Source organism: Solea senegalensis, linkage group LG5 (genome assembly GCF_019176455.1).
Source record: "Solea senegalensis isolate Sse05_10M linkage group LG5, IFAPA_SoseM_1, whole genome shotgun sequence".
Classification (NCBI taxonomy): Eukaryota; Metazoa; Chordata; class Actinopteri; order Pleuronectiformes; family Soleidae; genus Solea; species Solea senegalensis.
In genome coordinates this window covers 10,986,413-11,014,303 of record NC_058025.1, presented here as the reverse complement: position 1 = coordinate 11,014,303, position 27,891 = coordinate 10,986,413, and the positions used below count along the sequence as shown (strand labels likewise).

Sequence of the window (27,891 nt, the reverse complement as noted above, 5' to 3'; positions counted from 1 at the left end):
GCTCTTTCATAACAACTGGTAATTCGTAGAAATCTGACTACTATTTATGTTAGCATAATATCTGTGTAAAGAAAAAGAAAAAAAAAAGTGCTCGCTCTAAAGTGTCTGCAAAATGTATAAGCTTGAGCTTATCATTACAAATGTTTGGCACTATGTGAAGAAATAAATCACAGGCACAAAGTAGGAAACACCAGTATGAAAAAGCACTTATTTCATTGCCTTACAGTAACAACTGTAAACAAAAAAAACTACCTACTAACTTTCAGGAATTATTTTTCCACTTTTTTCTTTTTTTACAGCATCACTCGTTCCAGTCTGGACACATTTAGTATCATCAAGGTACTTTTTGGGGCATTCAGCTGTATCCATCGTCTGATCGTCCTTCATATACACAGAGAGCTTTGTGATGATCATCATTAACAGAGCTAGTATTTTTGAAAAATGGTGCTTTCTCAACGAGTCGAGAAATATCTTCATTCTTTTCTTTGTTACGTTCCCACCAGTGACACTTGGTCCGAGCCTTGTAACTGCAACGCTAATTCCGCACTTTTTAGAGCCACTCGTAGGGGGGCGGGACCTCGTTCCCAGAATGTAAACAGTGTCCGCCATCTTTGCTAACAGCTACGCTAACAGGAAGTGTCACTGGTGGGCACGTAACAAAGAAAAGAATGAAGATATTTCTCGACTCAGGGGAAAGTGAGGTTGGGAAGCACCATTTTTTCAAAAATACTAGCCCTGTTCTTGTAATACAAAGCTAAATACAAATTGGTGAAGTATGCCTTTAATGCTAGGAAAATACATGTACCAGGCAGCAATACATCATGATTAGTGACATGAATGACGATAAAAATATATACATGTATTTTTTTTTACAGCACTGGTAAATATATTAAGACATTTCCGCAACAGCAAATGACATGCCGCTATATCATCGGCACGAGGCGGCGGCGGCAACAACAACAACAACAACAGAACACTGGGCTCTTCAAAGGAGAGAGAGAGGGTGAGAAAGAGGAAAAATGGCACACATTCATCATATTCACATTTTCTTTTTCTGGTTGTTAGTCTATGGCTCTTGCTTTTTCTCTCTTCATGATGGGAGTTGCTCAAATACAAAAGTCCATTTCCATTTGAGTCACTCGAGCGCGCTCTCTCAAGGATGTGTTTTGCACTGTGAGGTTTGCTTATGTGCTCATCCCTCGACTCAGACACGTGCCTTTCCCCGTGAAAATCCATTGTGTCGCAGCGCATACCCGACAGCATACGGCACGACCTTGATTTACTTAGCTTATTTATTGTGTGCAGTGTGCTACGCTGCTGTGTTTGTCACAGGCATATTGTCAAAAGTCTTGATGACAGGATTCATAGATTAAAAACAGGTTTTGCAAGTGCCAAAGACCTTTACAAAAGGTCTCATTTGCCATAAGCTTAGCTATCAATGAGCAACCTAAGTGACTAAATAATGTCCTAACAGAGAACCATAGATATGCCTATCTGTCTGTCACACTGATTAAAATGTTTGTGGCTATGTCAGAAAGGGAAAATCAAATCAGTCAATTAAGGCAAACATGTGTGTCTCTGTGTGAGTGCCACGTACAGGCTTTACGTGTCCTGTACACGGATGCAGATTCACCTACATAGCAGACAAATGTAGCTTACGTAAGCATACCTCGGCACATACTGTACATGGCATAGGTCACTGACACGGCGCACTTGACAGATAATATGTATAAAATGTTAGCTTATTAGATCTATTACATACTTTCACAGTCTTTCAACTTGCTCCAGTTGCTGTCCCTGCGATAGCCACGCAACACAAGAGGCATAAAACTCCCGAGAAGAAAGCTTGTTGAGGTTTCACTTTAAGCAATAGATTATGACTGAGTGCTGGTTTCAAAAAAACAAAAAACAAAAAACAAAAAAAAAAAAGTAAGTCGGCTGGGTGCCATTTTGGGATGTAATGGAAAAAGAATTATGTCAGCGTAAAGCACTTAGTGATGCTCAGTGTTCTACACACTATTTGTGTTGCGCAGCTCCCAACTGTGGCTGAACTTGAACAAACACACGTGCTACAACAAAGATAGGTGTTGTTTACAGTACGGTCTACAAAGCAAAATAAAATCTAAACAACAAAACTGTGGCCACAAAAAAAAATGAATTTCATGTTGGGATGTGTAGATAAAATCTTGTCATTTCCCTTTTATGTATCGCCTCAATTTTCATTTGAGTAGTTTTTCACTTTCCAGAATGCCTTCAAAGAGTGACGATAATAGTACATTATTTGTTGATGGCATTTGTTGTCATGGTAATCCATGTCTGTGTGTTAGTCTTACCGCATGTTAAAATCAACATCAGTTGAGAAACGAACACAGCGCCAAACAAAAATGGAGGCCGGAATGCGAAGTTAAACTGCATAGTTGTGCTTTCAGCTGTGTTTCGGGGGGGGGGCAGATTTATCCTTTGTCTTAATGCCTTTTCATATAAAAATATATCTCTGGTTAAGTACTAATAAGATGAAATAAGAAATATAAGAATATATAAAATAAGCCACGATTTAGAGTAAAGCATCTCTGCCAGCAAAACAAAATCAACGACAGCAATGAAATCTTCACGTTATAGCGATGTGCTTTTTCTCCTCCCGATCAATCGCGCACTGACGTGTCACCGACTTATGCTGCTCTTTACACAGTTACACTTACATGTAATACTATCCAAGGAAGTTAGCGGAGAGCTAATGCTAATTAACTAAGCTAATGGACTCATTCTCTAGTCACAGTCTCTACCATTTATGTGTGTAATTTTACGTCAACGGACAGAGGAAACTGTGTTTTTGATTTTAAAACGTGCACTTTTTGGTAGCTTCTGTGTGAAATGTATGGATGTAGACGGTGTGCAAGAGTCAGCGACGCGACGCGCGCCTTAGCACGTCTCCCTTTCGACACCCCCTCTCGACAGTCACCTGTACAATCTCAACCCACACGGTCGCGTTATTTGGTTTTCCAGCACAAATTAAGAAGCAACAGGCTTTTTGTGAGTGCAGTGGGCTTCCTGGTTAACACAACTGGCACCAACAGATCAAAACGGCATCGGTCTTTTCACGGTGACAGGTTCCCCAGCAGGTCTGGGGTGACGTACCCTACAGGCATGGCGGGTAGGGATTTGAGGGGGTGCTGTGGCAGGCAGGGAGGGGGAGACTGGCGGGAAGGCGGGTTGAGAAGCAGACTATGCTGAGTATCCACCTCCTGTACTACTGTGTAGTCTGAAACAGGAGCGTTGAACTGGGTGAAGGGAGAGTCAGAAACAATGTAAGGGGATTGGTTATCCTCAGCTGCAGCTGCAGCTGCAGCTGCAGGTTTGGGCTCCACTGGTTGAGGCCGTAGGGTTTGGTGACCCTCACCAGGTATTGGGGAGATAATGGGAGTGCTGCTCTGCTGGGCATTGCTCTCTGTGATATAACCGCTTCCATCGGGATCCACAACCAGCAGCTCGAACTGCTGCTCTTTCTGCTTTTTTTCCTCTGTCTCGTCGCCTGCTTTGCTGTCTTTTCCCTTTTTCTGTGTTTCCTCCTGCATGGCCGACGCGCCTTCCTGGCTTCTGAGCTGTTGGCCAGGAGACAGCACCACACCTCCAGAGGGCATAACATTGCTGACCTGGGCATAGAAGTCTGTGTTGACCCAGGTTTGGGGCCCTGCGTTCTGGGTTTGGGCGAGGGCCATGTCTTTCTTCTCTGACTTCTGAGCTTCCACATCACTGAGCGAAGCTTCTCTGTCGTCAGGTGGGCCTGGCCGCAGCGTGGCCAGCGGAATTAAGGTGTCTTGTTCGAGCAGATCTGGATCGTAACAACTGGCCCTGCCTGAGTCATCGTCAGGAAAGCTGGGCAAGAGAGAAAGAGGAGGGAAAAAAGTCAATGAAATTCACGTTTGCAAGGAGGTGGTAGCATGAAAACACAGAATCTGTGCAGCACCTAATGGTGTTGGAAAATCCTTGGCTCGAAGGCTGAGGCAGACCAAGAAGTCTCTGTGTGTCTGAGGCCTGCTGGTCCTCTTTCTCCCCAGTGTCTGCATCCTCGGCATCCACCTCGATGAACTCCACCCATGGCTCGTCTTGGTAGAAATCTGGCGCATAAGTGGACAAGCCACCCATACCTCCACCGCTCAGGATCAAATTCAGCTCATCCAGCTTCCCATTCTGTGTGTGGAAAAATCACAAAGCAGAAGTCCTTGGAGTAATAATAATAACCACATTTCTTTTTCTTATTTTCCACAGAGAAATGTGATAAAAAATAGTTTTCAGTATCAGCAGCAATCTGCATAGACTCTCTGATTATGAATGAGCAGCATTTATATTATTTTATTCCTATAAGTGCTTCTATTTCTGAGCTCTAAAGAGACATGCCGGATAATACAGAGCAAACAGGCTGCCTGTTAATGCATCCTCCATCATCTGGCAATAACAAGCCGACAGCACAATGCCAAACCATAACCCTCTTCTTATTATCCTCCAGCCTCATCCCTTCCTTGTTTTCACACTGAACGTGTGTGTGTGTGTGTGCGTGTGTGTGTGTGATGATGTGGCCCGATGTGCCTCAGCTAACTGTTCCACGTGGATGTCCAAGAGATGTCTGTTTTTAATCAAAACTGAAATGGAAATGTGATCAACAGTGGTTACACAACACTTTATAAAACCACTTTGCCAGATAAACAACCCCACAGCTCCACTCGTGTTGACTGCTGTGAATTCTAATGGGAGCAATTTTCTCTTAATGCAGATGAATCACAAGACATTGAGATTCTGTGTGTTTTTTTAAGGTTTAATATATTCGTTAAAATCAAAGATTTGGTTCTGTGGAAGATGTGGAAGAATGACACTGTTTTGGAATACCTCCTGACATATTTAGAACCCTGCATTACTTTTAGTAGACTGGGGTCTAATATACTTGTCCATATACCAAAAAACACCGCAGACAAAGTACCTTCAACATCTCCGAATCGATGCCTTTAATTTTCGGTGCAGGAACTGGTGGCAGCAGAATCATCATGAATCTGTAGCAGCAGGGAGGAGAGGAAGCGTCAGTCATTTTCAGCATTATTTAGCCAGTATCTCGTTTTTTGATGGGTTTCGAACAGTGCTGGTGAGCAAATATTCTAGAGCGTTAAACTGCTCCCACCTGTGCTGCTGAGAGACAACAATGAGCATGATGAGAACGAGGACGCCCACAATCCCGAAAACGACGACGATGGTGAATGCATAAGTGGTCTCTAAGAAAACAACACAAGACACGAGTTTATCCCATCGTCATCATCACAAAACGCCACCACTATCATATTTATTTATTCATTCATTCATCATATCTGACCAAATGATTGGATGCTCGACCTTTGTCGTGTCGTGATCTTACCTCTGCTTGGAACCTCGCTGACTTGGATGAAGACGGAGTCGCTGAACTCTCCGAATTTGGAGAAACCCAGCATCCTGCAGCGGATGTGCACTTCATACTCTTTTTCAATGAGCAGACCAAAGATTGTCTGCTGATTGTGTTGCTGCATCTCCAGCTGAAATACAGACAGAAGAGAGAGAGAGAGAGCTGAGGGTAGAACAAACACAAAAGGTTTGTTTTTTTTCATTTAATATTAATTCATTAGAAAATACTTTTGTTTTTGTTGCTCTGTTTAATCTTCATGAACAGAAACATTCATTCATCTTCTACCGCTTTATCCTCCACATGAGGGTCGCGGGGGGGCTTTGGGGAACACTCTGGACGGGGACACAGAGACAAACAACCGTCCACTCTCACACGCACACCTACGGCCAACACAGCATTGTGTGAACTCCTTTGAGAATGGTTTAAATCTAACAGATGGTTGCTAATATCAAAGGGCACTACAGCTTTAAGCAAGTTTATATTTGGCGCCTGTAACTGTGACATTTCCAAAGGCAAAAATGTGGAGTCATTTTGAATACACTAGGCAGAAGACACGCTGTGTGAATAATGGGGTTTCGAAAACAGTTTCAAGGCTGCTTTTGTCAGGCGGCCAGCCACACGGTAATGAATATGGGTCTGTACAAGGTCCCATGGCCTCTGACCTACAGATCCCTCCCTTCACTTCCTTCATAGAGGCTGTGTCTTCCCAGAGGGCTTTGCTCTGGCGTCCATTGCCTTGACCACAAAGCAACATGCAAGAAGGGGGGGAGGGGGAGGGGGGAAGGAAACACAACACTGTGCCACTGTGACCTACCTACAATTTACTTTTACAAGGGTGCAGGAGTGTTTGAATGTGTGTGTGTGTGTGTGTGTGTGTGTGTGGGCGTGCACAGGCATTTGGTCGGATTCTAAAGGTGTTTGTTTACGTGAGTCAGCACATGTTACTGAGTGTTGCATGAGAGGGAGAGAACACTCACTGCTTCCCAGTGCGTTCCGTTTATCTCCCGGTACTGGATTTCGTACTCAACGCGCATCCAGCCCATGGCGATATCTGCATTGGGCGGGGGCTTCCATTTGACCATGACATCATAACTTACACCAGAGGGACTCATGTTCAGGAGGGTCCAGTTGAGAGAGACTGGGGGGTCGGGACGCACTGTGAGGAAAAGGCCAAAGGTTCAGAGCAAAACAAAAACAAGCTATTAATACCACTCAAGATGGTAACTTCATTAGTGGCTTTGAATGTACATTATGTGTTTACGCCAATGCGTTTCAAAGGTGTCCAGTAGGTGTTTATGTATTAGCACGGTTTACCATCCATGTACCCAACCAATACAGGATTCAATAGATGGTTTCAAACTAACAACTTAAAATCTTCAGTGAACCGTGTCTCTGGTGTTTCCTGCCTGTTTTTACGTGTTTGTTATTTCTTAGTGATCTATGGTGAGTGAGATAATGCATTTGTTACATGAACATTCTAACATGTATTCTATTTTAATGTCTGTACAGATTTTTTAGAAACACTTTGACCCACAAAACAAACTTCCTGCTGGAGATGCTGCCAGCAGCTGTTGAGATGTTAATCATGGCACATTCGTTTGTCAGGACATGTGGACAGGCAAAAAAAAACACAACACGCTGTTTGTCGTCGTCATGTGCTTTTTACTGTGCGTGTGTTGCAGGCTCGGTGGTTAAAAGGACACAACATCCACATGTTCTCTATAAAAAAACATGCCGATACTCAACTGGAAACACGAGAGGAGACATCAACAAACATATACCATTGCCTCATCATAATACGGCATTCATCACAACTGTCTACAGTCCCGCTTAGATAAACACCGACACCGACATCAGTGTGTGTGTGTGTGTAAACACTGTCCGTCTTTCTGTGACATTAACAAGCATTTGATCGATTTGCAGCATCGATTTCACCGATTTCCGGGAAAACCTGTCCAGGTGAGCTATTAGACGACAGTAGCACACATGCTTCACACTGTTAAATTTACTATAAAATGAAAAGCAGATTTCCCCCCAATTGAGCATAAATAAAATAATCGGCGACTTACCTATATTTTCCACAGTAAAACAATCATCTTCATTATAGAAGGTGACGTTTTGGCTGCGCAGCTGCATGCAGTAGGTGATCCAGATGGACGTGTCATTTGTATCGAAGAAGCACTCTCTGTTTGAATAGACATAATGTGGACACTCTTTCCACTCACTGTTTACAGACCTGAAGGGGTGAGGGAGGAAAAAGACATACATTATTGTCATATGACGGGTTGAAAATGCATACATGTAAGTGCTGAAAAAACCCTCTTTACACTGGACCACAAAAAAACACTAATGCCCACTAATATCTCTTTCAATCTTGTGCTTTTAATATAAAAGCAACTTGGAGTAAATGAAAAGCACTATATAAAACAAAAAAGGACCGTGTTTTTTTGGCAGAAAAGGGTAAATCAGCAATTATTCCAGTCACATGTTATTTTGGCTCTAGCTCCAGTGTTTAGTGAAGAAAACCTAATGGATCTTTAAACCTGAGAAATCATCAACTGTGTAACTGTGTGTAAGCCTGCCAGCTCAAAGGTTGTGTCCAGCAGAGAAGGTGGTTTTTAAAATGCGTATAAACCTACTAAACCTGCAATTTCACCCGTATATAGAGAATCCAGCTTGTGCTTGTTCATTTTCAGTTGAACATATTATCACATTTGAAGTAGATATACCGTAGTGGCGACCACACTCACTCTTTCTTCAGGTAGAAGACTCGGAGTGCTCCAGGAGAGGACAGGTTGTGGAAGACCCCCGGACTCCACCAACAACGAAACGTCTCCTGGTCCCTTGATACACACCCAGTGAAATGAGGCTCCAGAGGAGCTGAAAGGGAAAAAGAATGACAAAGAATTGTAAAGGACAAGTTCCTATATCCCTTTGGAGTCTGCGCAGGACCATATATTGTGCAGGATCCCTGCAACACAATACTTCCCAGTCCATTTGGTGGCGTGCTCTTGTTTTGGTCAAAAGAGACGAATCAAAGAAGATGGTAACCACATATACTTGCTTAAGGTTACAGGAGGAGCTCCACTGGGACCCACACACATGAACAACTCGGAGCTCAAAGAGTACAAGAATGCACTGCAAAAATAGCCCTATTAGAAATGAGTCAAATATTCTTAAATTGATCAAATTTAGTACATTTTGCTTGGCTAGAATATTTAAAACAGGCGTTCCTTTCAGACAACAAGGACAAACTAGACACAACTGCAGTTGTACTTGGACGGAATTTTGTGATTCATTCATTGTCTCTACTCTTTTCTTTTTTCTTTTTTTTTAATACTTGCGCACATACAAAACTTAACACAAACACACAAACCAGGGGCAGGAGCAGGATTTTATTCAAACCATTGTTTTACCTTGTTAGCGCTGAAGTAATATCTTATTAAGACAAAGTCATATAGTTTTTTTCTTATAATGAGATCATTTATCTAGTGCAAAACTTGCTTGCTGAGATTATTTTTCATTTAAGGCAAAAGAAAATTAAATAAATTTGAACAATTTCCCAGAAACAAGGCTTTTTTTTGCTTTCTTGAAAATCAGCTTTTGCATTATGGGCAATTTTAGCAATAAAGTGTTGTGATTTGTTTGCTCTCTAATTAATTCGCCAAGTCTGTTTCACAATTTCAAAAATTCTCTGTGGCATACGACACTATGACATATTGTATTCCACACTCATGTGTCAGCATATTTTATATTTTTTTCTTTAAACATAGCAACACATGTTCTGTTCTGTTTATTTTACATCATATCTTTTCAGAAACAGACGCCTGCTGTCTTGAAAGAAAAAAACAACAAACTCTGATAAAAGGCATAATAGCAGTGAGCAGCAGCAGTAATACTCTCTGCTGGCAGAAGAACAGCATTAACTTGCATTCTGCAGCGAGTGAAGTGACATTTAATTCCAGTCTCTACGCTTTCCTACAAGATCACACACATTTCAGACAATTTGTACTCTGCCCCACCCCCGGGGGCCCTGACTCAGCGCTTTCCACCTCCTCTTCAGCACCGTGTCACTCCTCATAACCAATTCCCTGCCACTGGTTTGGTGCAGCCATAAATAAGCAACTGAAGATATTGATTGCGGCTCCACTTGCTTTCCCCCAGCTCTTCGCACCGGCTGCAGAACATATATCACAAAGAACCAGAGCATAAACATTTCCACTGAACACAGGAGAATTAAAGTCACACTGGAGCAGAAACTGATCTCCATGTGCAGTATGTGCTTTTATGATTAAACAAGGAGCATCCACAAAGTCATAGAACACACTTTCACCTGCACGCATCATGAAAACACACAAACTCAACATCGATTCACACAGACTGTACTCCATTACTTTGCTCCCTCTCTATCTGAGGCCAGGTAACCTCATAATGTATTGCCTTTCTATGACGTTTTGTCTCTCTCTGTATTTCTCTTTCTTTCTCTCTCCCTGCCGCCCTTTCTCCACCCCCCACCTTCATCTTCTGCACACTGTCATGGTTCCCAGAGCTTTGCTATTTCAACTCGCCCCTCCTGCCCCAAGCCAACAAATTCCAGCTGCCACCATCAAAGAGCTTTCTGCAGATACTGGGTGCATAGGAGGGCTTAGACGAACAGCAAGGGCAGGTTACACTGAAAGTAAAAAAGACGCCCATGGAAATGCACAGTTTCGGCCTGAGATTCTCAAGACCAGCATTTAAATGGTGTTCATCCATTCATCTTCCAACCTTTCATTCTTCAACACTCTAAACTGTCGCTCACGTGTAATTATATACATTATAAGACACTTTGTGTGAACGTCGACGTGGTCGCAGTCAGCTGGGGAAAACGTGGAGAAGCGCACAGGCAGCGTTTTTTGTAAATTCACCTCTGCAAAGAATGGGGCTCTGCTGGTATAAGATCAGAAGGTGCAACATTTTTGAAACAGTCTGGATAGCAGCTGAACGTGAAGTGTGTCAAAGGTGAAGCGATGCGCGGCGGCACCTGGAGAAACACGCGTTTTCAACTCCAGCGTCTTACTTTTCGCACTCCTTCGTTGGAAGTCAAACACTCTCTCTCTCTTGCTCTTCACCTCTGATCTAATTTGGCCTAATCCTTACATTGCTGTAAAATGAAAACCTTAGCTCACCTCCTGACGGAGGAAAAAAGAAAGCTGAAGAAATTGTTCAAGTTCTAACATGGCTCACTTTACATGCTGAGGGGCAACGTCTTGACAGCTAAATGCTGATCATGCGTAGGCTGGTAATTTTGTTGTAGGTCCTTACTTGCAAGTTTCTAGACACACATCACAGAGTTTCGGTCATGAGAAGCTACCTCCTGCCTGTACTTGCCAGCTGCCATCAAATGATGAACAGTTTAACGCCTTCGGCTGGAACTGAAAACCAGATTTTTGTATGTACGTTTGGGCTCAACCTCGCCACAGTGCTCATCGTGCAGGACCTTGTAAGTTGTGTGTGTGTGTGTGTGTGTGTGTACGTGTTCGCGGTTGAGCCTGATAAACAGCTCTTTCCCTCCATGTCATGTGTTCATCAATCTATACAGAGGAGCTAGGAAACCACTTACCTACCTGCATGTCAGCTCGAGCCATTAAGCTTCACGATCATTGAAAAGCCTAAATAAAGCACTCTTTCGCTCCAGTCCTCACGCCAGCTGACAAACAGCTCTAAAGCGGTGGTGAGCCAGGTGCAAACAGGATTTACCAGTTACCTTAAAAGCTTCACTCTCACGAGGAGCGCAACAAACACGAGGCTATTAAGCCATGAATTATCACCCTTTCCAGCTCATTTGCGCATATAAGTAATATACATGAAGAGATGAGAGGGAAGAAGAGATAATGAGAGAGAGACAAATGGCAACAGTCAGAGAACGTGTGGAAAAATTGCTCTGGCGATATGATTGGCCATAATTTTGAATCAGTGTGGTGTCCAGTAACCCTCCACAGTAACGTGCAATGTAAAATATTACTAATAAAAATGTTAAATGATAAAATATAAAGTAAACCCCTCCAACAATATGAATAGTCCTTGCAGAAAAACATAGTTCTCACAGAGACGCACCTGCAAATTCAGAAATTAGAGGTGTCTTTGAATGTGCACTGATTTCTCTGTGTCATAAGCTTCCAACAGCACATGTGTAGGGTGTGTGTCGTGTGTTTGTGTTCTTTGTTTTATTAGCGTGTAATTGATTTGATTGCCCTGTACTTGAAGAGGACACACGCACACACTCTACTGTTGAACAAGAGAACCTGTTCACCCCAGTGACCTCACAAATATAGCTCAGACTCGGCTCTGGACTGACTGCGTGAACCCAATTACACGATGTGCAGGGCCAAAGGGTCGCTGCACGTCTGAACTTAACAAAATAGAAAGGTAAGAACAAAGAGATTGTGTGTTACGCTCTGTTCACTTCCAACTTGCTGTACTGCTGTAATTCTCGAGCACCATGGTTCTCAAACGGTGGTACATGTGCCATCAGTGGCACGCGAGCTTCCTCTGGTGGTACTTGGAGGAAAATCTGAAATACTGTTCCACTGTATGTACCAGGGTATATCGTAAACAACAAAATAATAATAATAAATTAAATTAAAATTCACCTTATCTTTCCCTCCATCTTGTAATAATAATAATAATTAATAATGTTGATAACTCTACTTCCATATTTTACAGACGTGTGGAGATCAAAAAACCTCCTTCTGCAAAAAGGGCCACAGGGATTGTACATTCTCCATCAAAGAACTAAAGTTCACGGATCGGGTTGATTACAAAACGTTTGAAATCATGTACAGAGTTAAAAACCAACAGTGTCCAGGGGCTGTTGCATGAGAGAGGGAAAACACAGTCTTAGGGGAATATCATTGTAGGAACAACTGAAAAACTTCATTTAACCTCAAAAATACAAGTTCATTTATGGAAAAACTGTGCTGAAGAATTGAAATCAAGAAGAACACGATTGTAGACATATATAGAAATGAAGAACAAACTAGTGGATTGACTTTTGGAGGTAAGGCGAAAGAACTTTGGCTTGTATTTCATTTGTGTTAGATTTTCTTGCCTGTACATTTTAATGTTGCTATTTTTATCACGTTTGAATAAATGCATACAAAAACCAAGATTTATTTATAGACATATTCAGCATTGTTAGCAACAACCTCTGATAGCCACTACTTCACCCACATCAGATCATCCACTTCACTTCCTGCAACTATCGAACTTCCTGTGGGGAACTAAATCTGTTTATAGGGACTTGTCTTCCTTATGGGGACAAAGGTCATGTCCTCGTAATGTAAATGACTACATTTTAAGGTGAAGACATGTTTTAATGTTAGGCTAAGGTTAGTGTTAGGCCAGTAGTGATCATGGTTCAGGTTAGTGTAAGTCTCCAGAAAATGAGTGTAAGTCAATGCAATGTCCTCTGAAGTCATGGAAACCAGTGTGTGTGTGTGTGTGTGTGTGTGTGTGTGTGTGTGTGTGTGTGTGTGTGTTTCTATCAACCAGATAGAGAAACTGACAGAAAACACTGAGTAAAAGTGTTTTTTGCAGCACACAGTCAACAACATACAGAGTTGACAATGCATGTGCGGCAGACAGCGTTTGTTTTCCAGAGGGAAATTCTCTCAGATGATGAGGTTAAGAAAATAAGGAGCAAGAGTAGGAGGTCAGGGACAAAGTCTGGAAAATTCAACAGTCAAACATGGCTCCGATGTTTCAACATACTGTACATAAAAGATAAAAACTCTCCACTGTTGCCGCGTGCTTACTCATTATGGGCTGTAATATTTGATTAGACTTGACTGGTCTGTGAGGCCCTTTGTAACGTTTGTTAAGAAAAGTGCCATACATACAAATAAGGTTTATTATTATCGTTACGATCACATTCAGTTTGGCTGCAAAACTGAGCTCAGTGGTGCGGGTTAAATGTTGAGACAGGAGGACGTGTGGAATTCGAGTGAACCAGAAGGGAGGGTGGTTGAGCGACCGCAACAAGATACAGTCAAAAGAATGCAAACAGGTGATATAAATAACAACCAACATGCACATGCAGGTTCACAGACACACTCTAACACACACACACACACACACACACACATATACTGTGGACCTCCACCTTCCAAACAAAAACCGACAAGAGAATATCAAAGTGCCATTGTCCAGCTTCTTGAAAATGTCGTGCCTTTCCTCACAACAGGACTCGGCTTTGCTGAGAGCACAGGATGACAAGTTCTCACTCCATCTGATCCTCATGATTCCCCTCAGTGTTCAGAGCTTTTGAAGTCTTACAGACACAATCTGGCACGTTAAACCACACAGTGACCCAGGCATCTTATTCTTGTGCCAGCGATTTATTAGCCTGAACTAATGATGCTAATCTCCTCTAATGCCATTACAGCCCACGGCACCGGTTTAGTTATGTCATATTAGGCTGAAGTGAGAGTAAATATAGATGGCAGGGATGTCTGGGTTGAAGCATGGACACCTTCGCCTGTGTGCACCTTTTATATTGTGGCTTAGTCCACTTGGCCGACATCCAAACTTCAGTCGGGTGTCAGATGTTTGTGCATGGGACAAAGGAACATGTTAAATTTAGCCACTGACGATGGGGCCTCATGGTAAGTTGTGAAGCAACACCTGAAGCAATGGCTATGAGAGGAATATTTACATCAAATTGCTACAACTTCAACCGTTGTACTTGTCTCTCGGACTAGGACCATACCACTTTTTTTGTGTCCGATACCAATATCACAACCTCGAGTATCTACGATGCAGCTGTTAACAACACATTTGTGCTGAGCCATTTCAATAAATCTCCCACTGACTGCGTTAAGGCCCTGGAAGAAGTAGTCGCCAAGGACAGTCATCCGAGCCTCAACCTGGCAACCCACGAACCGGCTGACACTCTGACTCCCCTGCCTGACGGGCCTTTCACATGTGAGCCAGACGTGTCCGAGGGAGCTGTCTCATTGTTCTCTTCTTCTTTGGTAGGAATGCGTCCTATTCCTTGTGTCCAGACTTGTACCGCCACCTGATGGTGAAGTGGGATACTACACGATCCTGACGCGCGAGGGCCTTAACAAATATTGTTCTGTCCAAAACAAGGAATAAACAGCTGTGTATAATATCTGTCCTATATCCGATCCAGTGATTTAACCAGTATCAGACCGATACCGATACTGACCGGTACCGATTCCCCATCCATAATTGTCTCACATACGGTATTTACCACTGTATGCATAATATTATTCCCTCATGTCTTCCTAGCAAGGTTGGCTTATCAGTGATCAATAGCAAACCTGTCTGCGCTTGCTTTAAACACTCTGATAAAAACGCACAACATTGCACTGATAATTGCATCCCTATCTATGTATATGTCACTTGACGAATTGATTGCGTCGATATTGTAGGTCAGACACCAAGTCTGAAGTCATTATAACTTGGGAAAACAACGATTAAACTCACAGAAAATGATAAAATGCTGACATACAAGCTGCAATTAGTGTGACTGCAAATGCAACGGCTATTCTTACTTAATTTAGAGACATTATACACACACAGCGTTGCCGTTTACAGCTATTCTTCTTGCATCACAGGGCATACACTCTTCCGACAGTATGCATTTTTTCTCTCCTGTCTTATAAAGGTTCCAACTTTACATTTTACTTTAGGACACCACATCCCACACAGGGCCCCAAACCTGCTGCTCGGAGCAAACGCGCTCACAGCTCGTCTTTGGAGCAGATGTAACTGTAGATTGTGTGCACAAGCCAGACTGACCAAACCTCTGCACGGTTACCACTAGTTACCACCTTTGTGGCCGAGAACACAGCTCTATGCAACAGGATCAATCTTTGGGCTGAAGGAGTGAGTCCCTCTGAGACGAAGAAGCAGACACAGGGAGGGGAAGGGAAGGAAAATCTGAATCTGTTACACGGTCACATTATGGGGACTTGTCAAAAAGCAAATCTCCATCATGTAAATGATTACATTTTAAGGTGAAGACATGCTGTATGTACGGTTAGAATGAGGTTAGGATTAGGTTTAGGCCAGTAGTAGTTATGGTTAAGGATAGAGTAAATCTCCAGGAAATGAATGGAAGTCAATGTAATGTCCTCTGGAGTCATGGAAACCAGACTGTGAGCCCAGATCGAGGCTACCACTAACTATAATCACTGACTATAATGTCTCTGGTAAACCTTTAAATACATGGGAGCCTCTCCAAACACCTTCTTGGCCTGTTGTGTGGCTTGCTTGACAGCAGACATAAAAACAGTATAACCAACACATTTCCAGGTAGGCTCTAAATGCTTGTTACACAACCCCGAAAGCACAATGTTGAGAGTTGTGCACAGACACAACAGGAATCAGTGACTTCTGCAACAAAACAAAATGTCAAATACAGACCCGAATGGGGAAAACAGCTGTCAGGATCAGAGGCTGTGCAGTGGTTAAACTCGAGAAAGGCACAAGCTGTGTATGTTTGCTCATCCTATCAGTGGCTGCCTTGTGTGTTTACAGATGTTTTAACGATTGTTGAGGAAAAGCAGCGCTGCAGTTCTCGCTCGAGACTATTTTGGATGTTTGGAAGAGGCAGGCCAGTCAGAATGTTTGATGGTTTGACCTCAGCTGATTATCACTGGTTTGTCTGAGAGCTTATCAAAAAAAAAAAGAAACGTGAACCCACAGAGATAAAGACATTTGCCACGGTTAGTGAGCAAACACAAAGTCAAACAGCCTGTGGGCAAAGCTCAGAACTCAATCCAGGGTTTCACCAATTTACAGCAGGACGTAGCATGACAATAGAAAATGTAATTAGTGATGAATCATCTTCTTTCTTTCTCTTTCATATGCTGGATTTATTATAAATCTCTACTCTCACTCAACACCGAACTTACTTCCCCTGTTGTCTCCCCCTCTTACCGAGAACAAGACCTAAAAGCAGTGACTGACAATGAGAAATAATTGGACTAAAACCAATTAGAGTTATTATTTTCTGCATTAAGTTTAGTTTAAAAAGCAAGCGTGTCTACATTCACATAAAGTACATGACTGAAGATTTTTTAAACACTCTGCAGCAACATCAAATCAAATCCTAAAACTACAGTGCACATTATTAAATGGCAGGTACATGGAATGGGCTGTGAATGTTAAATCTTAAAAGGTGGTGGTGGGGGACGATTTGTTCAGTGCTGTGAGCATTTAAATACCATTTAATGAGTCATAGCTGTTGTTCATAAACACATGAACAAGATGTGACCAACCATTTATGGAGCAAAAGGAATTCTCATCAGCACAGGTTGGTACCAAAGTAAATATGAGCATTCTTGAATAAAAAAAAGAAAAAAGAATTTGTTGAGTGGAAGTGATGGTTTACACATATTCACATTTTAATATTTGAATTGCAATACAATTTTCTTTAAGTCAAGGTTCAGCTGAATACATTATTGATTTTGTCAAAATGATGGTTCGTAACCTGTCTCCAACAGTATATCTAATCTAATATTTATGATGACGTGTGCTGCTGACCTCTTGGTCAGGTCACCCTTTCGAAAAAGTTCAATAAAGTTTAAATAATAATAATAAAAAAATTCACTGTATAATAGATTTAAGTGTGATGAAAATATGAACTACTCTCAATGTACGAGGTATTGTTCTTAAATGTGCATGGACTACCAAAAATAGAAGAATGAAAGAAAGAAAGAAAAAAAGGCAACAAGAATGTCTCAAATAGAATATATGAACAAAAAAGTGTCCTCAGTCTTATGAGTCTTTCAGACACAGAATGTCTCAATAAATGAAAGTGATGGAGACGTGCTCTGACAAAGTCTACGGACAAAATTATACCAGTAGCTTGGCTATGAGACTTTCACTAAATCTTTTCTAGTAAAGGTAAACATCAGATAAACAATAAAGCTTGCACGATCACATCCTGTTCACAGCGGTTGCTTCAGCCATTAGAAGAAGAAGATGCCAATTCATCCGAATTCTTGGACGGTTTTGTGGAGCATTAACCATGGAGAATTCATTTTGAAATTCCTATCTCGGCCACCTTTTTGCGTCAGAGATTTTAAGAGGGATGCTTGGCTTCCCGCTTCACAGTCACGACATTCTTTCACCAAATTATTTTTGAATGGCTCAGTGACAAGTGGATTAGCTGGCTGAACATCCTGCATTGTCCCGTCCCTGGACTTTGATAGAGAAGTCCCAGCCGTATGTTTACACTGGCTCCATTGATCAATAGCCTGTTTGACAAGCCAAACCGGGAAAGTGCGACATTTGCTCAACAGTGTACCTTCCACATGTATCTGAGCAAACAAAGCATTCTGCAACTGATGTCTGAAATATGATGCGATAACAAAACCCCGAAACACATTTGTTAATGTTTGATGAGATGCATGGACAGAGACTGATAAACTATGTCCTCACACAAAGCAGTAAAAACAAAAAAAAAACACCAGTAACCCCCACCTGATGATGTCCAGCGGCTCCAGTCTGAAAGAAATGCAGAACCTGGCGTGACGAGCCCACCCAGGGACGAGATCAGGAGAAGGAGCCGGAGATTCCAGGAGGGAGAAGAGGCAGCCATGATGCTGGACACAGAGACAGAGGAGACTGTTTATAATTATCAGTTGGACACATGTTGATATAACCATGTTAAAAACCCTCCTTCCCTTACTTTCAAACTACCTCCTCCTATCCTCCCTTTCTTTCTCTTTGCCCTATGAGGGCAACTGTGGCTGCCATTTATATTCAGCTGCTGACTGCGAAACCTAACACGAGAAAATTAATTATTGTCCCAGGTTGTTGCTGGGGCAGTTGGAAGTTAAATGTATTAAGTGTGTTTATTTAATTACATTACCATATTTTATCATCAAAATAGCTTTTTACCACTTTATTATTATTATAATAGTATTTGTACATTTACTAGTTCCACATACATTAACAGAGTTAAAATCAAGGCTTTCAGCTTAATGGAATCATTAAAAAAAAAAATTAAATTATTGTCTTTTTTTCCCCTACTAATGGATAGAAAATTTCTTCGAAAAACACACATTTTCATTTCTGACTAGTTCCACATACTTTAACATAGAAACTTAATTTAAACACCAAAATGTTCTGCTAAAATAAAGGGCTTTCTCTAGAATGACTTGAATGTTTGTTTTGTTTTTGTTGTTCTGTTTTTTCTTGTTCTTTACATACGTTTGTATTATTGTTCCAGAACATTTTTAATAAAATAAAAATCATGACCTTCCAAGATTTTACTGATAAATGTTGGTGTGTGTTGTGTGGAGGGTTAAGAGATAAAGTGGATGGCATCATAGAGTGGAGAGAGGCTGTTCAACTCTTTAAACAAATTCTCTTCAACTTGCTCTCCAGTTCACAAATTTCACTCGTCATACAGGATTTTCAACCGGAACAGAGTACTGAAGCAGTACTTCTCTACCAGCTCCTCTACAGTGCACTACAGAGTTATTCCTCAGCCATTTTTGACTCTATCTACCTTGACAGAACCTATATCGGGTTCTTCCACCAAGAATTTCTGTTATACACTTTACAATGACTAGTTCTGAAGGTGCATCTGTGCTGCCCATCGCTATAGCAACCGCTACCTGCAGGTGTCACCCGCAGCTGATTCAGATCAGCAAATTAGACTGCTCACAGGTAAAACACACATGGCAGCAAATATTCAGCTAACTTAGTACATTCTTGAATGCGTGTCACAACTCCCTCTTTCCTCTCTCATATCTACTCCTTCAGAGTCACTGTGTAAAAGTAGCAGAAGAAGCAATAATTGTCAAGAAAAGAAGTAATCGAATAACTAAATAAAACGACAGATAAACATAATGTATGTTCAGGTTTGACAGAAAGAAGAGCAATTGGAAAAATGAGAAAAAGGTCAAATTCATAACCCCTATGCTCCACATTTAAAATGTGGTAGCATTAACCTTGCATGTTTTATTATTCATTTTTTTGGCATTGTGTTTCAGCAGAACCATCCAAACAGCTTTACAGTAATAAAACAGCTTTTATTTGGACACATTCCGGCCACCATGTAATACATCCATACAGTGTCAACACTAACAACTCTGTCTACTTTAATTTAACTGAATTTGAGTAAATGACCGTCTGTTGTGACCTCAAACAAAAGCCGACCATAAAAGTGAATTACAATATTAAGGTCATGAGCAGTAAGAAAAAACAATGAGCTGAGTGACAATTAATGAAATACAAAGAATACACTTAAAGACTGAAGGGAACTGCACATTCTTTCACACTGCACTGGATCCACCATTACAGCTGATTTAAGATTTTAAATGCTAAATCAATTTCATAGCAAGGCCCAGGACATGCTGCATATCAATGATTACCAGCAACAGTCAACATTGTAAAGATCTGTTGATGGTCATATTGACACCATTCAAACAAGAAATCATAAAACTGACATGTGATGGGCAGAACATTTCTGATGCTCCCACTCCCACTGCACTGATCTACACAGCAAACTAAAACTTAAAACTCTTCAGAGTGCTCATCAAAGATGGATGATTATTATTATCGAGGCAGTGCACCCCAGGCTAAACAAGTAGTAGTTAAGATAATTATCTGATTATTATATGGTTAAGCCGCCAACAGGATAATCTTGAAAGGCACTCTTGTACCACAGAACCAACACAATCTCATTTTCCACAAATCTAGTGTGAAACAAGAATTGATTTCCGCTTTAAAAGCCCTTTATACATTCAAGCATGTGGTTGGTGTGTGCACCAGAGAGGTAGATAAAGAAAAACGCTGACAAACTCCTCCTGGTCAATAAGCTGTTGTCGGCAGACAAGTTCTACCAGTCAAGTCCAACCTCTAAAAATAGGCCCAACTTTCTGTCCGCACCCTCGGCTATTTACAGCTGCGTCTCCGCAGCTTCTTTGGGCAGCCAACAACCCCAAAGTGGAGGCTATGTTTCTGAGGGCAATGCTGCCATTATTTCCACCAGCTCTGGTGTGGCTTGAGGACAGAGGTTCTTAAAGCCATACAGTTTAACTACAGCGTGCTATGCAGCATATTGAATTCTACACAGCTGGGGGAGAAAAGTAAGACTGAGCGAATAAACAGGAGGCCAAGACACCATATTTACTTATACAGACTGACAACTATACTGAGCAACAGTGTATCCACCTTAGGCACATTTTCAAAACTAACAAACTTAGATAGAGTCTTGCCAGACTTAGTGGCATGGTGCCTGGGCAAAGTTCATTTGAGTGTTTGTGTAAGAGCATAGGCCTATATGAAACACTTGCACCTAATTAAGGTGCCAATGCCTGCCCTCCATTTACTCTGGATTAGACTTAATGCCGCTTTAAAATAAAACCCATATCAAGAGCAACTACAGCAAAAAAACACACAAACAAACAACCAAACCAAGCACATAATGAAGAAAAAAAAAATCCTCCTTTGCAAAACGCATGGACTCACATTTCTCTTTAAAGGAGTATAGTCACAATGCAACAGTGTAAATGTATTAAATCGACCACAACTCCACTATGCACTGACCAAAAACCCTTTCCATTAATATAGTCTAGTGTGTGTGTGTGTGTGCGTACATTCCTTGTGTATAGAGGCCATACAAGGCCAAGTTTGCTAGAATTAATGGCAGAGGCCTGACAAGCAGAATAGGCTCTTGCAGACTTGCAGAATAAAACACACCATTTACATTCAGTCCTTTTGCAATTACAATCATGTTCTGAATTTGCCAAATTTTGCCAAAGTGTGTCTTCAGATCCCCTCGGCCAGACCCCCCCTTAGCCTCCCTCTCCTTTTGAACCATCTTCTGCTCTGAAATCATAAATGAAAACGGCTCTTTTTCTGCATCAAAAACAAAAGCCAAGCCTGACATTTTTTCAATACATTGCAGAGCCAAAGTGCTTGAAAGGAAAAGACAGCCAAACAGCCCCTCTACTCCAACATGTGGCCTCATGTTAATCCCAACATTAGTCTCCCCCACTCTCTCTGTGAAAGCCCTGGCAAGACTGACACTTCTTCTCCAGCTTGTGCACATTTCTCCCCCATTCCTCTTCATTTCTTGGGCCAATTGCAGGCTCACAGACTAGCGGGAAGGCTGCCTGCACCAATCAAAAAAGAGGGAGGCTCAGACCAAGCCTCCTAAGGTCCCTTGGTAAACATTTAAGGCATCTGTGGTCAACCTTCCTTCTACTGCCCCTGCCCCGCAACACACTCATGCATGCATCAACGTGAGGGTCTCACACCAACACCAATGGACATCTTGCCATGGTGCCCCTCTGCCAGCGATCCCATGTTTCATCAAATCTCTGTTTACCATCTGTGTTTGTTCAAATCGATCTGCCACGATTGGGAGGAGGAGGTTAAAACCAGAAGGGGTGGTGCAAGGGTGAAGTCAGAGAAAATGAAAGTTTAGGGGGTGAAAGGTCACATCGAGTCTGTGTTAGTCCCTGCTATATCAGCAGAAGAAAAGCATGAGCACACGTTCACACACACACACACACACATTTGTAAACCAAAGCCTTGTCTTAATAACCATAAAAGAAGCAGCAAACAAAGAACAGTTATTTGGTAAATGTTAAAAAATTAGTTTGAAAGGGGGAGTGGCTACCCAAAGACAAAGCCTTTATTTTCTCTATACTGCTGGGGAAGTATGGGGTTATTGCAGGGATGGAAACATGACCCAGGAGAAGTCATTGATAGCAATGAACAATAACTGGTAACAGTGGTACTGGTATCATATTTGCAAGGCAATAAAGATTGTGTTGTTTGTGAGGTTTAATGGAGATGTAATGTGTCTGGAGCAAAGAAACAGGAAATCCTCACAGAGCAAATCTAGCTGTTGCTATTGAATATACTATACATTTATTGGGAGGGATGTGTTTAAAATGAAGTGTTTTTATTTTATTTGCACATATTATGGGTTGATTGGATGGCATAAAATGAAATGTGCAAAAACCACAGCACGACTAAAGCAATTCCGCACGTCATAAATGTCAGTGAACCACAAACGAAAAAGGACCTAAAGTGTCTCTGCTTAGGTCGAGAAAAATCTGGATTCTCCTGTTTGTGGCGTCTGTTGGACCAGAAACGTGAAGGATCCATTAGGTGTTTCTGCAAAATAAAATCATTTTCTCAAAATAGCCAGCCTCTTACTGAGGCATGGAGGTATGTTTTCAGTCCCTCACCATAAATGAAGCCTCCATTACTTGGATTAAAAAAAAAAAAAGGATAAGTTATGCTGTTAATAAGAGGACTGGTTCATACCAGGTGGGAACGTGGGTCATATAGAGCTCCAGGGTCAATAAAATTGGTTCAGTATCCAAGAAAAGGACTGAAGTCAGGGTTAGGATAAATACCCAGGTCAGACAGACTTTTATTCTATAAATAATATAAATGATAGACTATAATTATAGAACATATACAGTATCTTTCTTGTCAGTGAATGCTTAGTGCCGGCTTGATGCTCAGTCAGGGCAGCTGCTGTGAGCGTCTATACGTGCCGGTGTGTCTCTTTTCGGACACGGAAGGAAAGTATATGACGCTCCCAGAATGAGAACGGGGCGGGCACAGATGAGAAAAGCTTAATATCTGCCTCTCTCAATCTGTAGCACCCGCCGCTCCATCTTGTATCGACTTATTCGTGAGTGACCTGCGGCGCCTGCCTGTCAAAGTGTTCTCAAACTAGTGCCCTTTATTGACCAAAATCTATACTCATTAATCCAACTGTACCTTCCCAATGAACTGGCCACCAGACCACTGTAGCAGGCTTATATTTCCAATAACAAGAGCATCTGATTTTTGCAAAAGCAAAGCAAAAATAAGTGAAAAATATGTTGGTTATTATATAAGGAATGAGTTTGCATGTTCTCCCCATGTGTGTGCGTGGGTTTTCTATCTATTTCATCTGATGTCATTTCTTCCTTTCTGTAGTGACACTCTCTCATTTGTTGCAGTCTACTTATCACAACAATGGCCTGCTTATCTAGCTGGGCTGATTAGATTTAAAGTACGGCGTGAATCGATTTAGTTTGACCCCCTAAATCGCTATGAAACCAGTAGGTGAACTACAAGCCAAACCTGCATGAGAAAATTTATTTGGGGTCCGATTGTGTGGAACCAAATGCAATCAAGTGATAATCCTGGAATAAAGCCCATATATGAATAAAGCATGAATTTGTGACACCACAAGGCTGGGCGGAAAAAAACACAGTGACTGGGAACGAGCACTGACAGAAATTTACCAGGAGGATTAAAACTTTTTCGAGATTTTTAATCAGAAAATTCAATCTAATGCATGTGCACACTGGCGAAAGGCGGCGATCACCATAAAGGTCAAATGCAGGGAAGCCTGATGCGCTGATGTCAGCGCTCTAAATGATGATGCCCTAAAAACGTTGATTTTCCTGATTTTCCAGTCGCCTCTTGTGTCTTTAAAACAAACATTTGAATAAACATACCGCAGACTTCGACATGAGCTTGTATGTCGCACCAGACACTGACAGAGACGAGACTACATGAGCAGAGACACGGACACAAGAGTTGGGACCAAGAACGACAATAACCAGCTGCTCCTTGGTGCATTTACACACATTCATTAACCCGTGTGTGTGTGTGTGTGTGCACTCATACAGTATGTGCGAGTGTGCACACGTGTGTGGAGGGGTTTGCGCGCAGAAACAATGTTCATTTGTAACCTCTGTGTGTGTGTGTGTGTGTCTGTGTGTGCTCTCAGGCATTCAGGGGTCTGGCTACTGGATGGCTCTAATGTCTCCTACTCTAATTTCATAAGACAGAGTGGAAAAGTCAGAGTCAGCACACTGGCATGAGAAGAGCCTCTGCTGGAAGCAGATCAGCACACATCTGCAAACCCCACTGCAGTCTGTGCAGCGTGTGTGTGTGAGGGAAAAGGGCGGTTGCTTGTGTGTGCGTAAACTTGCACGTATGTATGCACAAAATCATGTGTGTGTGATTCAAGAAAGGTAAAGAGCACAAGTCCAGCAGGGGACGAGAATTTGTGAGCTGTTCAGAGTGAATTTTTGAAACCCTGTATTGTGTGAAATTGCCAAACCTAAACCTGATAATAGAAAAAATCTCCCAAGTGTAGATCTGCAGCTTGTACCTCTGTGCACACTCTTATTTTCCTTATTTATGTTTAACTGGAAAACATTTCTTTCTTCTTCTTTTTTTGCAATAGCTTACAATAACGATTGGACACACTAAGTGCATGTGCACGTGTTAAAACTCTAATGGTTTCCAGAGAGCTGTAGAACAGAACAGCTGTGCTTAATGTCGTACATGGGAGTGTAGCAGAGATTTAGCACATTTTTAAAGATATATATTCTATTTTTGATCAGACTAGTGCTAACTGCCCTTGTGCTTTTTGTGTTTTAGTTCACTCTAATCATATTGGCACTTTTTCAAGAAAAGGAGAACGACCACTTAAACATTCTACTACCACTATTTTGATAACATTTTACTTAAGTACAAGTACTGCTCTAAAAATGTGCTCAAGAGTAAAAGTTACCTAGTTAAATTTTTTAACAAAGGTTGGGATTCTTTGTTGTGTAGGCCAAAACGGATGTGGGGACACAAATCTCACATGAATTGTTTTAAATTAAAAGAAAACCTTTACAAATTAAAGTGCTGACAAAATAAAATATGCAAACACATAATGAATCAGTCAAAATGGATCAAAGGTCAAAAATGCTTTAAAAAACTTTATCACTCACTCCGGGACCTTAATTAATGCCAACTGCCACATCTTTCACCTGTCCTCAACACTTGCGTCCTTATCATTCACCTGGCCTTGTCAATTCACCTGTCCTCACTATTTACGTGTCCTCATTCAAAAAGAACATACTTAAGTAAAAGTAAAATTACACAAAAAGTAACTCAATTTCAAAAAAAACAACTCAATTACAATATTTCCACCTCTGCTTAAAACTTCTCGCCTCTCACTTATGAAAACATCTCCTACTACTGCTGTGCTAAATCCCACTAAATGCTGTTTGGTTATATATATTGAGGTGAGAATGTGTTTTCAAAAATGTGCCGTCTTCATGCAAAGGATTCACTTAGTCGCATAGTATCACACTGTGTGAGATACTGCTTAGCATTTTCAAATTGGCTCTTTAAAACTAACACCATCCAGTGAATAAATCCTTCTGCAATTAGTTGTTTTTCACAGCTACGTGATATGATTTCAGTAAAGATAATGACCTGGAGCTATTTCAGATGAAGACTGTAAGTAAATGTTAACACATTACAACTCAACACACGGCTCGACATCGAAATAAGACTGTCTCGAAAGAAATACATTATCAAAAGCCAGAAATTCTTCAAATAAGAGCACATTCTACAGAAAACCTGCACAGTTTGGCTGAAAAGCAGCTTTCTTATTTGTGTTAGAACATTATCATATAATAGCGGTGTGGCGTGCTTCCTAATTAAAGCAGCAAAACAGTCATCCAGTCATAACTGATGAAGAGCCAACAAATTAAAAAGACACAATAAAACTGAACATAACTCTGTTGCTGCTCTTACAGTCAATACTGGATGAAAATGATATTTTCTAAGCCAGTGTTCCCCAACCCCGGTCCCCAGGGAACACTGCCCTGCATGTTTTAGATGTTGCCCTGCTCCAACACACCTGATTCAAATGATAACGATAGCGAGCTGTGCATCTGAATCAGGTGTGTTGGAGCAGGGCAACATGTGCAGGGCAGTGTTCCCTGAGGACCAGGGTTGGGAAACACTGCTCTAAGCCAACTTGAGCTGGCACAGGTACAAGAAAATGTCATTTCTCGTAAATATATGACGATGAAGAGTCGTGAATTGGGGCTGAACGACTTTATATCAATGTCTAATTACAATTATGTTGACTGACATTGCGATTTGAGAGACAATGGTCTCTTTTTTTAGGACTTATTCTCATTTTCATTTAAAATAAAATGTTTACTTCACATCAGGACAATATTTAATAAAGTGGTCATTTGACACACACATTTGGACTATAAAACCCCCCCCCAGAAAACTGAAATCATTTGGGGTTTTTAAACTTTTGACAATTGTAATTCTGTGATTAATCAGATTTAAATACTATTCTATGTATTGTCTCCAAAAGTGGTTATTATAAATCTACAGTCATGTGCAGCATGGATTATGGACCAAACTGTACACATTTAATCAATATATACAGTATTATATATGGATTTATACAATTAAGCAGCTCCCACAGAACATAGGTCCTGAGTTCACGTGGACACCTCATTTAACAGCATGCTCCACTTTAAAAGCATCAATTCCACCTCATTTGTAACCACTGTGTTGCTAAGTTAGACATAAATGAATCAATAAGTAAAAGAAACAGTAACAGTGGTCGTCAGTGAGAGGAGAAACAACTTTCCAATGCTGTCACTTTGAACGTGTGTGTGTGTGTGTGTGTGTGTGTTAAAGTTTAGGACTGGAAGTTGTTCCACACTCACAGCTGCCAAATACGGGATTTTTTTTTGGAGATATGAACACACTAAAGGTGCTAAAAAACAAACAAAAAGGAACGCACTTACTTATTACAGCGCTGGTCGACTTTTCAGAATGTAGTCATTTGATGTCCAGCGCGAGCACCGACGGACACGGGAAGTCCTGCACCCCGAAGACGAAGATCCAGTCCGGGTCGAGACTTCCACATCAGTGCCGGTTTCCTGCGGACGATTTCTTGTTTTCTCTGCGACTCACTTTATCATCAACAGCCCAATTTCAACACACACACATGCTCTCTCGCTCACAGACACACACACGCGCGCGCGAACAGGAACACACACCACCGAGCCAAAAGGTCCGGTAGACTGAGAGTCTGTGTGTGTGTGTGTGTGTGTACTTTACATGGCGGAGAAGCGCCCTCATCTGCCTGTAATCCGCTCTACTCCATGATGAGGAGAGAGAGAGAGAGAGAGAGAGAGAGAGAGACAGAGAGAGAGAGAGTGAGAGAGTTGCTGTGCTGCTGCAGTTTAAATGGACGTTTTATTCATTATTTTTAAACCAACACATTGAAAAGATACTGAAAACAAATCATCATGTCTGTGTCACTTCATTTACTTGGGTTGGTAAAGGTCTAGTCGTAAACGTACGGCCTGCGGGCCAGAACCGGCCCACCAGTGGGTCCATTCCGGCCCCCCCAGGAAGAATTTGTAAAAATATATATTTTCCACTCCCAGATAAATGGATAAATGGTTAACTTGCACTTCTCAGGAAAATTCAGTTTGTTCATAATGTTTGATAAAAAAAATAATACTTCTTTTAATGTAAAATGAAGGGAAACATGTTCTTGTTAATAGGTTATTATGCTATTATTTGACTGGTCAGGCCCCACTTTGGGATCAAATTGTTCTGTATTTATATTTATTTGAGTAAACAATCACATGCAT

The 27,891-nt window shown here is 41.4% G+C and overlaps 1 protein-coding gene across 2 annotated transcripts; it reads right to left on the bottom strand.

Moving 5' to 3' along the window:
* Window positions 1-765: 765 nt before the first annotated feature.
* Window positions 766-27,338, bottom strand: ghra (growth hormone receptor a). Of its 2 annotated transcripts, none has more exons than XM_044026596.1 (10): window positions 27,034-27,338; window positions 17,921-18,042; window positions 8,173-8,302; window positions 7,492-7,658; window positions 6,400-6,578; window positions 5,399-5,552; window positions 5,168-5,258; window positions 4,973-5,042; window positions 3,965-4,188; window positions 766-3,873 (listed from the first exon to the last, which is right to left on the bottom strand). In XM_044026596.1, the coding sequence occupies exons 2-10, from the start codon at window positions 18,036-18,038 to the stop codon at window positions 3,096-3,098; spliced, it is 1,911 nt and encodes a 636-aa protein (XP_043882531.1). In that variant the 5' UTR covers window positions 18,039-18,042; window positions 27,034-27,338; the 3' UTR covers window positions 766-3,095. The 2 variants fall into 2 exon arrangements, with proteins under 2 accessions (XP_043882531.1, XP_043882533.1); XM_044026598.1 differs by lacking the exon at window positions 27,034-27,338 and adding an exon at window positions 18,129-18,385.
* Between the last annotated feature and the right edge of the window lie 553 nt (window positions 27,339-27,891).